Source organism: Cetorhinus maximus, chromosome 23 (genome assembly GCF_964194155.1).
Source record: "Cetorhinus maximus chromosome 23, sCetMax3.hap1.1, whole genome shotgun sequence".
Lineage (NCBI taxonomy): Eukaryota > Metazoa > Chordata > Chondrichthyes > Lamniformes > Cetorhinidae > Cetorhinus > Cetorhinus maximus.
This window is the reverse complement of record NC_135901.1, coordinates 33,336,069-33,348,461: the sequence shown is the minus strand read 5'-3', so window position 1 is coordinate 33,348,461 and position 12,393 is coordinate 33,336,069. Positions and strand designations below refer to the sequence as shown.

Genomic DNA, 12,393 nt, shown 5'->3' with positions numbered 1-12,393 from the left:
GAACGACCACTGGAAGCTTCATTGATCAGGCCTTGGAGTTGACCTGTACTGTCATAATACTCCACAAAAAAGAAAGCCCAACATAAGGCAATCCACAAAGCTGTAACATTATATTTAATGTAAGCAGATTGGTGACATTTGAAAAGCAATTAATCACTGATAGGTCATCCATTTGTGCTAAATTCTGCTGAGACCATGAATGCGGTGCAAACATACTTTGTTCAGAGGCAAAAGCTGGCCTCTTAGCCTGAAAATATTGCGGGTGCTGTCAAATGACACATCAGTGTGAAGGAAAATAAAATGAATGACAATAATCAAAACAGCAATGGCGATAGATTGAAAAGGACCGGTTGCATTTTTATAGTTCTTTTCGCCATATTAGACAGCCAGAAAACGGTTAGCAGCCAACGAAGTATTCATTGAATTGCAATCATTCTTGTCATGTCGGAAAGGGGACAGTAAATTTATGTAATGCAAGCTCCCAGATAGAGCAAACTGATAATAACCGGCCTAATCCCCATGATAAAATTGAGTAAGTCTTTCTTGTCATTTTAGGACCTACTCCACCAATCATCCGTTTCCTCTACTCTGAAAGCGAAGAGCTGAGAGCAATGGGTTCTGTGCAGTTGGTTTGCCTGATCAGCGGATACAGTCCTGACCGGATTGGAGTGAGCTGGGAGAGGGACGGGAACAACATACAGTCTGGCTTCACCACTACCTCCCCAGCTAAATCATCAGACGGACGCTTTAGCTCTACAAGCTTCCTTGTAGTGTCGCTGCAGGAGTGGAGCAGCGGTTCTGTGTACAGCTGCCGAGTGTCCCATTCTGCAACCAGCAGTAACCAGCGGAAAGAAATTCGACCAACATCAGGTGAGCACATTGAGCTACTTCACAGGCTTGTGCAGGCAAAACTTGGTTCCTTTCTTAAAGTGTATTAAATTAGTTGGAATACGATTGTGGTCATTTATCACTGAGGATTAAACATTCGTGAACTGGTGCAGTGAATGGTATCAATGCCAGATTATGGAGCACTGAGATGCTACGGTAATGATCGATGGAAATGCTTTAGTAGACGTGAGTGAGGGACCTGAAGCTGCCCTGTCAAAAAACCAGCGCAGCCATGATGGGCCAAATTCCTTCCCTCTGCCCTGTATCATTCTATATTTGAAAAGGAATGGCTGATGTCCATGAAAATATCCACGGCAAAATTAGTGTTACAAAATTATACACACAAACATGAAATTTGTGCAATGGTCAGAGCGCAACGCATCAGCCCTAGTCTTGTATGATGGTACAAACGAATTTTTTTACCTCAAGAACTAATAATTTACCAAGTCAGTCCAGGCGACACAGAAACATGGAGTGAGATTATATATTCTACCAGAAGAGCATGAAGATAAACCATGGCGTTTTCTCCTTACGTTCCCAGGGTTTTACTGTTTTTCTGCTTGGCATTTGGCAAAGTTAAACTGTGTCCATTAATTGAAATGGAGAGAGGTCAGACATAGAAGGAAGATTGACTGGGGAGCGGAGGGGATGGGGTGGGGGTACAGAGAGAGCGAGAGGGAGAGAGAGGGAGAGAGAGAGAGAGAGAGGAGAGAGAGAGAGAGTGGAAAGACAGGGAGGTAGAGAGACAGATAGAGTCAATCAGAGACAGATAGAGAGACAGAAAGGGACAGAGAGGGAGACAGAGAGAAGAAAGAAGGGGCCAGAGTGTGCGAGAGAGAGAGAGAGAGAGAGAGAGAGAGAGAGAGAGAGAGGCAGATAAAGAGAGAAGGGTGGAGGGAGAGTGAGAAAGAGACAGAGACAGAGAGATTGATAGAAGAGAGAGAGGGGAGAGGACATAGAGAAGAGATGGAGAAATGGAGAGAGAGAGAGAGAGAGAGAGAGAGAGAGATAGAGAGAGAGTGTGTATGGGGGATCTGCCATTGGATTATATTTACAGCAACTAAATTGGGGGCACGTTCAGGTGGTTGTAAGAAGTGATGATCGAAATGGCCTTATCTAATGTGGAATTAATGGATATTCTCTCTCTCTCTCTCTCTCTCTCTCCCTGTCTGTCTCTCTCCCTATGTCAGTCTTCATTGGCCTCTTTTACTTTGTATCTTTCTCACCCTCCATGTTTCTCTGCCCGGTCTATCCGTTTTCTTTTCTCATTCCCTCGTGTCTACCTGTCTCCCCCTCTCTTGACCTCGTAATCTCTGTCTCTCCATCTCTCTTTGCTCCTCTTTCTGTTTGTTTCTTGCATGTTTGCATCTATCTCTCTTCTTAAATTTCTTTACCTCCCTATATCACTGTCGTTCTCGCCATCACTTTCCTTATATATATATACTCCTTTCACTTTTTAGTCACTCTGTTCTTTGCTATCTCTGTCTCCATCAAGCTCTTTCTCTCTCTCTCACTGTCGCCTTCCCAACTTGCATGTCTCTGTTTCTGCACTTCACTGTCTCCCTTTGCCTCAATTGCTCTGTGTTCATGTCTGCCTCAGTCTCCCTCTCTACCTGTCCACCTCTATGAGACTCATTTACTGCTCGACTGTCTCTGTCCCTCTCTGTCGCTAGTCTCGGGACCTATGTCTCTCTATCTCTCTCGCTCTCTCTCTTTCTTTCCTTCTCTCTACATTTTATCTTACACATTTAACCAAGTTCGACAAAACTGTGATACAACTTAACTGACGTGAAATGAAGCGAAAAAGTTATTTTACATTCATTAATTATGACCAAGAGATATGTCCTCAATTTGGCATCCAGGCGTTTGTCACTGACATGAAAGATTTTAAAATTCCAGTATCGTCATCATTAAAACATTGCCCCGATTCTGAATCTCTGATTTCTCAATGACAGAGCTCGTGGTATTTCTAAGAGACCCTTCGGTTGAAGAAACGTGGATCAATAAAACTGCCACTCTGGTGTGTGAAGTGGTTTCCACACTTTCCACTGAGGTTCTGATCTCTTGGACCGTGGATGGAAAGAATAGGATTGAAGGAGTCCAAACCAACAGCGCTACAGTGGATGGAAACCAGTACCTGACCATCAGCCGCTTGACAAGCAGCGTGGAAGAGTGGGATAGTGGGGCTGCATACAGCTGTTCAGCACAGGAGAGTCAATTGTCAACTCCAGTATCAAAACGAACAGCAAAGATAAAAGGTGGGTAAAAATATATCACCTTGTTTTCGATTGGTAATGGTGGGAAGACTAACATAGGTTGAACTTCTGTTACAGCCGAGCCAGTGAAACCTAATCTCCGCCTCCTGCCTCCACCACCAGAGGAGATTCGGAATTCCAGCGCCGCTACTCTCACATGTTTGATAAGGGGATTCTACCCGGACAAAATAACCATTTCCTGGGAGAAGGACGGAGTTGCTTTGAGCTCGAAAGTCACCAGTTTCCCCACTGCTCTGGAACAGGACCAGACCTTCAGCACAAGGAGCCTCCTCACTTTACCCGCAGCGGAATGGAAGAGCGGAGCCAAATACACCTGTGCCGCCTCCCATCCAGCTTCACAATCCAACATAAAGGGGGCTATCAGCAAACAGAAAGGTAAGGACAGTTTCTCAGAATACAATTCCACAATCAGAACTTTCTACTTAAATCTAAACGCAACATCAAACAGTCACTAGGTCCATTTAGGTTCCAGGAATAGTGACATGTAAGGAAAGCTATTAATGCAGCCTTAAATTACAAACACTAAGTGGGCAACAACATTACTGTTACTCAACATACGCGCCGCCACAAGCTGAGTGATGACGCAATGATATGAACAATACAGGGAAAGTTTTTTCCTAACTTGTAATCACGATTAAATTGGAGACAGAAAGACATTTTTAAACATAAGTACACAGTCGCTGGACACAAACTGCTTGACAATAGGTGAGCAGAAGCCTTTGCGTGCTGTTTACATCATTCCACAATTCCTTATTCTGGCATAACACTGTGTAGTTTCCTTCAAATGAAAGGCAAAAATCAATAAATAAGTCGAAAGAGCATCAGGGGATGCAATTATTCAACCTGAGTAACTTTGTCCATTTCAAGTATTCAGACCTCTTGCACCGCCAGTGTTCGACGTCGCCGGAGCAGACAGACAACATCACAATGGGTTGAACCAATCATGTTCCCTTTTGTTTTTATAGCTGTAAATCACAGTCGTGTGATTACTCAATTCATTTCTGATCATACGAACAATTAAAGAACTGGCACAATAGCCATCCCTGCTCCTGGGTACAAGGAACCGAGAATTATTGAAACTTACTGCGGGAGTAGGTTGGACAACCATTTGCGGCTGAGTTCATTGACCTCAGATGGTGGTGTTCAACAATCGGCCTCAGTGTCCCTAGATTCGTGATACAGCAGCGGCGCACGGACCCAATTACGATCCCGTGCTCATTCTGTCAATGAGAAAATATAACTTGGCTGTAATGCAATTGCCAATCTTTACTGCATGCGAAGAAAAGACCCCTTGATGAGGTGGTGGAGGGCGACCCGCAGCAAACATGCAGCAGTGATAAAGGGCCAAGTCGTAACAGAGCAAACACTGCATTAAAAGCAAAACGACTGCGTATGCTGGAAATCTGAAATAAGAACAGAAATTCTACAAAAAAGCTCAGCAGGTCTGGCAGCAGCTGTGGAGAAAGTAAAAAGGACAGAATTAACGATTCGCACCCAATATGTTTCTCCTTTGCTACCGGAGGAAAGGCGTATTGGACTCAACATGTTCACTGTGATTTTCTCTCCACAGATGTGCCAGGCTGGGTGAGGTTTTAGAGAATTTTCTGCTTTTATTTCATGTTAGAGCAACGACTGCTACCGTGAGTCACAGAAACTTGGAACTTGAGTCCCTGTGATTGGTCAGGACTCTTACGTTGGAATAGCAAGCTGTAAGAAGGAGCTGTTAGCTGGTATCAATGATAATTTCTGGGAAATCTCACTGGACTATCCGGGTTGCAAAGAATTGCTTTGCTTCCTCTTCTGTTCTGAGGCGTCCTGATGGAAGCCAATCTGTTTGTTTCTGCTGAGGGCAGGAACGGATTGGGCTCTGACGGTTTCACGGGAGAATGCGGTGTTAATGCGCAATTTTTATGCTGATACAATAAGATCGATCACTCACTGTATGCTTCCCTAATGGAATCTTTGCAGGAGTAGCAATAACAAAAGCACTTTTATTGTCTCATGCCGCTTCAAATAGGTGTAAGAAATCCATGTTAAATGAATAAAAAGATGTAATAATCGTAGAATACTGAGGCGAAGATTTCAGTGTTAAAATCAAACGATTTGTACACGAAAACTTTCTGGTTTTGGTTACTTCATAATATCCCAGTGCTGAAGCTCCGTTTTTTGTTTAAACCAGTGGAGATTATTCCTGTTATTACAATCAGTTATTACTTCATGACCTCTTAACATTTTATGTTGCTACCAAAGCTAAGTATTTTATCAAAATATAAATATCGCCAAAAACCCTCCAGATCAAAGTGATGTTGTAATATCCATTGAGAATTATGGCTCTCTAATTTGATAAAGAGATGATAATCCAGCCACCTTGTATGAGAGCTGCCAGTACAAAAGTACATGTTCGCACCTGGCAGTTTGTAAGGTGAGGCAGAGGATGAAAGGCGGTTTGGCAGCAGACAAGAACGTGTTTACATCTATCATTATGGAAGGAGGTGCTATCAATGAGGTTAAATCAGGGATGTCGTCAGACAAGCGCATGTCCACCAGAGAGAGTCTGGAAGGAGGGTTAATGATTTGAATCAATCCAGGAACAGTTTCTGCACCACTCCTCGCTGGAGGATTGACATGCTTGAGAGAATGGAACAAAGTTTGCAGCACGATTACTTCATAAATTTGCAACGTTGGACCTTGCAATCGGAAACTATCTATAGTCCTTTGTAGGGATATTGAGAGTTAAAAATACGTGACATTTTCGAATATATATTAAAGGCAGTTCGACTCATTTTTAGCGTAGCACATTAAGCTTTTAGAGGGAATAACGAAAGCAAATCTTCATTTATTTAGACTTTATTTCATCCAGAAAGAATGGAATGATTTCTATGGTCACAGAGGCCACTTGCTTCAACAGACTGAAGGCACGTGTTGCTATTTTTGGTACTATCCTTAACCCTGCCCTGGTAATAAAGATATAGAAAACCTTTCCAATATTGTCAACATCGAGTGCCTCCTGATCAAGGATGCGCTCGTAATATTATAGATTTCCTTACTTTGCACTCTTCAAGTAATGGTTTATGTAGCCTGAACCTTCCACCAACGGCATTTCATAGATCTGAGCCGGTGTTGAAATGTTTTTCCTGGAAAAAGAAAACTTTCGCTCTGCATATCAAATCTAAGTCTGTGCATGAAGAAATGCTGCAGTGGGTAAATGTCATTCATCGGTCGAACCCATTCAAAGCAGACATAGGAATGAAGAAGAGGAGACCTTTTTCCTCCTTTGAACAGTGGCTATTGGAATTCTGCACATGCAGGCCACAAGGCAGCAACTGAATTCCAGCTTCAGTCAGAAAGATTTGCAGCACCAGAACGGGGAAATTCACTCCCCATTATATTTGCGTCAGAGAAATTCTCAAAAACTGGAATATTACAGAGGACTACTTCCAACGAAGCTAGGCAATGAGCTAATTGAGGCGAGGAGAGCACAGCATCTCGGTAACTAAGCAGAATTAAGCTGAGGAAGCACAGAACACAACACAGTAAGTAGAATTATTGCACACCTCTTGCAGCAAGTTGCAGTTATTGTCACCCTTGATTGCAACACGACAGTTTGAAATGACCATTGCTTATTCTTTCCAGGTGATTGTCATGAGGCAGACATTTCTGTCAAAATACGGGAGCCTTCCTTTGAAGAGATTTGGACAGAGCAGACAGCGACCATTGTTTGTGAAATCCTCTACCGCGATTTAGAAAACGTCATCGTGTCCTGGCAAGTGGATGGAAGAGAGATAACGGAAGGAGTGGAGACTTGGGATGCGGAGTGGATTGGAAGTAAATCCAGCATTGTGAGCAAACTGAAAGTCACTGCGGCGGAGTGGGACAGTGGGGTGGAATATGTTTGTTTGGCAGAAGACAGTGAATTGCCAACCCCAGTGAAAACCTCCGCCAGGAAAGTTAAGGGTAAGCACAGATGACACTCCTTCAGAGACTGATCCGATGATCAATCCTCTTGTCGAATGATCGATTTTCTGCATTAAATACTGATATAGTCATTCAATTATAGTGTGGGATCCTGCCATTCTCTAGACAGGAAAAGACAGGTAAAGACTAGCGTGAAAAGCACTTTGAAACTGCCAAGATCGTCAGTGAATTTTTAAAAGGTGATTGTCTCTAACTTTTTGCAATCTAACATCAGACCAAAATGATCCCACCAAAATAAAGAACTTTAAGTACACCAATGCACAAGCAGGGTTAGGTGTAAACTCTCAGAGCTAGGAGGCAATTCGATTTCTTTTCAGTGTTTCACAGGATGTGGGCTTCGCTGGCTAGGCCAGCATTCATTGCCCATCCCTAGTTGCCCTTGAGATGGTGCTGGTGAGCTGCGGTCTTGAGCTGCTGCATTGCCTGTAGTGTAGGTACAGCCACAGTGCCGTTTCTATTGGACTGAACAAAGTGGCTTGTTAGGCCATTACAGAGGGAATTCGAGAGTGAACCACATTTCTGTGGGTCTGGGGTCACGTGTGGGGCAAGTCAGGTCAGGGCGGCAGATTTGCTTCCCTTTAGGGCATTAGAAAGCCGGATGGGTTTTATTTTACAAAAAATGACAATGGTTTCATGATCATCAGTGGACTTTATGATCTCAAACTTCACATTATTACTAACAGAGAAAAATATGATGTGAATACTGGAGAAAAGGCATCCCCAGTTTAACAAATACTGTTCCCTTTACAGATGGGGAAATGAACCCTCCTAAAGTCTACGTTCTGCCTCCATCCGCGGACGAGATCGACACTGAGAAGGCGGCCACCCTGGTGTGTCTCGCCACTGGCTTTTACCCGGCTGAGATTTACGTTGCTTGGATGGCCAATGACACCCTTCTGGATTCGGGTAACCCGAGCCAACCGGAGAGCGAGAAGGGGAATGGATCCCATTCCATTGCCAGCAGGTTGAAGCTGAACGCAGCGGAGTGGAACAGTGGCACCACTTACTCCTGTTTAGTGGGACACCCGTCCCTCGAGAGGAATTTAATCAGAAGTATTAATAAATCCCATGGTAAACCTACATTAGTTAACGTTTCACTTGTCCTCACCGACACTGTTAAATCCTGTACATGACCTGCTGTGGTCGGCGAGTTGTCTCCAATGGGCATATTTGTTGTTATGACCGTAACTGGTTGAGCAACAGAATCGGCTTATTTCCAATTCATCACACGTAACAGTCACTCTTCATACCAGCGGTCATATCTTTCTTAGGTATTTTGTTAATACCTGAAATTATATCAGTGAAAGAAGGCTGATTACCTTGGGAACCTGAAATCCAAGAATCACCTTTGTACAGCCCGAAATGAGTAATCTTTCTGAAGATCCCTTGAAGGGTTGAGTGACGTTATTTAATGTCAATTTTTTTTCAGTCTTTATGTGTCTCCGCTAATTACAATAAATGCAGAATGAAAAACGTTTGACCTCCCTATTTGTGGTTTCCATGCACGTTATTTTCGCGATGATGAGTTAAAACTTGACCCAAAAGTGTATGATATTTACACCCTGATATTCCAGCAGTGCAACACGTTTCCGTGCCTCCATTTTTACAGTTACTAGGGGGTTCTGTTAGTCAGTTCATATGATTGAGAGTTGCAGTAACTCATGTGATTTACATTTGGCCAATGAAGTATCTAGTTGCTGAATGGAATGAGTAAAGATGAAAGAAGATCACGTCACCACTTAGCGGTTCATTCAAACTCCAAAAGTTGTGTTTGTCGTCATTCATTCTCACTGAGACAGTGGCTGCAGCCCATCTTCAGTGGCGTTTCTTCCCAATCCTACAGCGTTTTCTCTAAAGCCCTGCAATGTCCTATCCCTGGTCCCATTTCTATTCCCGAGCTACACGCTTCCCCTGCGTAATATCACCGATATCAGATTCCACACGTATGCTGAAACCCTCCAGCTCTATCTCGCCATTGTCTCACTCCATCCCCCTGCAGTCTCTGACAAATGGCCCTGGTTGCTCGATATTTTCTAGTGGCTGAGCAGAAATTCCCTCCAACGGAACATTGCAGTGAGGGAAAAAAACATTAATTTTAGTCTCTGCAATAAATTTAGTGCCTCACTCACGTCATGCATCGTTCTCCCTGGGCAGTATCTGGGACTAACCCTGGGTTTGAAGTTTCAGCATGCCAATCCAACCTGAGCCCAGCTTCCAATCCCATCTCCTCTCCGTCACCATGATTGACAACGTCTGGGTGTCCGTGTATGTGAGTACATGGAAGCAAATAGGCAGGTGCAGGAAACAATAATGAAGGCAAATGCTATGTTGGCCATCATTGCAAGGGGATTTGAGTTCCTACAGTTATACAGGGCTTGGTGAGACCACACCTGTAGCATTGCATGCAGTTTTGGTCTCCCTACCTAAGAAAGGATATACTTGCCATACATGGAGTGCAGCCAAAGCTCACTTGGCTGATACCGGAAATGGCAGGACTCTCGTATGAGGGGAGATTGGTTAGACTGGGCCTATATTCACTACAGTTTAGAAGAATGAGAGGGGATCTGGTTGAAACGTATACAATTCTAACACGGCTAGACAGACTGGATGAAGGGAGGATGTTTTCCCTGGTTAGAGTGTCTAGTCACCGTGGCCACAGATTCAGGATACGGGGAAACCCATTTAGGACTGAAATGAGGAAAAAATATCTTCACTCAGAGGGTGTCAACCTGTGGAATTCACTGCCACAGAAGACAGTGGAGGCCGGGCCACTGAGTATATTCAAGAAAGAAATTGATAAATCTTTGAGCATTAAGGTGATCAGGGTTTATGGAGAGATAGCGCAAATATGGAGTTGAGATAGAGGATCAGCGATGTTCATAACAAATGGCGGAGCAGGCTCTCGATGGGCCGAATGGCCTACAACTGCTCCTAGTTTCTATGCTTCTCTGTTTACATCCAGCTCTGTAATCGCACTTGACTCTCCCTCTTCCTCATCCCATCTGCTTCCCACTCATTCCTTTACTAACTGTAGACTTTATATTTCCAGCGCTCTGTTGATCGGCCACCAATCGTCCATCCTCTGGAAGTTCACCCAGGTCTAAAACTCTGATGCTTGCCTGCTAACTCGCACAATCTCCCAATTCACCCGTCACCCCAGTACTCGCTGAAAAACAGCGAGCTGCACCCGTCATTGCTGCAATTCGAGAATTCTTCACTCCGCACCCAAATTCCTCCACAATCTCGTCCCTCCCTATCACTGTAACATCCTCCAGTATTACAGTCATCCAAAATCCCTGCGGCCTTGTAATTATGGGTCTCTTGGGAATCCAGAATTCTAACGTCCACCTGAGGGCGTCCAATGGGAAATTGAGCTACATGGACCGAAAATATTCGCAGCGGACACAAATCTGCAGCGAATCGGGTGATAAAATCGTTCCTGCCAATATTGGCACGGTATTTGTAGCTCAGGGCAAATCAGGCTGTTATTGAAGGTGTGAATCTTCTTACGCAAGGCATGAAGCCGGTACTACCGGCACTCGTGAAGGAAAGTTGGTGGAAGTGGCAGACAAATGGCAGGTGAAATTCAGTGCAGTGCATTGCGAGGTGATACATTTTTGTGGGGAGAAAGAGGAGAGTGATTTGAGTTAAGAAGTAGCGATGACCTCCTGGAGTTATACAGGGCCTTTCTGAGATCGCACTTGCAGTACTGCGTGCAGTTTGGGTTTTCTTACCTAAGGAAGGATATGCTTGCCGTGCAGTGAGGGTTCACTCGGCTGATACCGGGGCTGGAAGGACTGTCGTATGAGGAGATATTGGTTAGACTGTGTCCATATTCCCTAGAGTTTAGATCGACTGGATGCAGGGAGGATGTCTCCCTTGTTTGGAAAATCCACACCCCGGCGCCACAGTCTCAGGATACGGGGCAACCCAATTACCTCTGCAAGCGCACTTGACTCTCCACCTTTCTCATCCCATCTGCTTCCGAATATCCCACCCTTTCCTTTACGACCAGTAGAATTTACAATTCCTGCCCTCTGTTGGTCGGCCACTCATCTTACACGCTCTGGAAGTTTAACCTGATCTAAAAACCTGTTGCCTGCCTGCTAACTCGCACAAACTCCCAATTCATCCATCAACCTAGCGGTCGCTGAAGAACACCCTTCATTTCTGCAATTCGAAATTCTTACATGCGTATCGAAATTCCTCCACATTCTCGTCAAGTGATACAACCGTCCCTGCCAAAAGTGGCACGGTATTTTCAGCTCAAGGGAAGTCAGGTTGTTATTGAAGGTCTGAGTCAGGGCATGAAGCCGGAACTAAAGGCACAGGGTGAGAGGAAGTTGGTGGAAGTGGCGGAAAAATGGCAGATGAAATACAGTGCAGTACATTGCGAGGTTTTTGTAGGAAGAAAGGGGAGGCGATAGAAACTGATGGATATAATGCGAGAGGATGGGCGCAGAGCAAAACCTGTAGGTATAGGTGCATAGTTGTCGAAGGCGGCTGGAAAGTTTGAGTTAATATTGCAGAGAGCATCCCGGGTTATACAGAGTACAAAAGCAAGAACATAATGAAAAACGATAATAAAGCACTGATTCTACCTCCACTGGAATGTTTTGCCTTCTTTAGGAAGGGCGTGACGACTTTACTGATGTTGCCAGAAGGATTTGAGAAAATGGCGATAGGGATCTTGAATAAAGGTGGTTTGTTCTCTTTATTGAAGAAAGCTTGAGTCAGATAAGATGGAAGTGCACAAATACATAATAAAGGGTGTAATGGGGAGGCAAAGGCGCAGTAGAGTATTGCTGCCCGAGCCAGCGATGCTCATGTCCCATGAATAAAAAAAGGAAAGAGGTGTTTCCGGTCAGCAGAGTGGTCGAGAACTAGAGGACACTGGTCTGATGTGATTGGTCAAAATTACAAAGGTGGCATAATAAAAACGTCTTAGTCAGCAGGTGGTTGGGATATGGAATGCGCTTCTTGAGCGTGTGTTCGAGACAGATTCGATCATGTTGGTGAAAAGGGAATCGTTTTAGCATCTGAAGGGAAAATTGGAGCCGGGCAAGGGGCAACAAACAGAGATCTTCTTGCAAAGGATCAGGACCTCGGAGAGGCGTGATGGACTCCTCCTGAGCTTTAAATACTCTGTGGTTCCATGGTAGCACTTAACTCCTCAGGAGATTTAACGAATTGCTAACTTCAGTCTTAATCGTACTATGTGGCCGCAAAGCACAGGCTACGAGCATATATGGTG

At 44.3% G+C, this 12,393-nt stretch overlaps 1 gene segment (V, D, J or C); it reads left to right on the top strand.

The window, feature by feature from the left end:
• The first annotated feature begins 561 nt into the window (after positions 1–561).
• Positions 562–8,626, top strand: LOC144697632 (Ig heavy chain C region-like). The segment is given in 5 exon segments: positions 562–870; positions 2,844–3,146; positions 3,222–3,539; positions 6,798–7,118; positions 7,890–8,626. Coding segments are annotated over 5 exon segments (1,584 nt in total).
• The last annotated feature ends 3,767 nt before the right edge of the window (positions 8,627–12,393 follow it).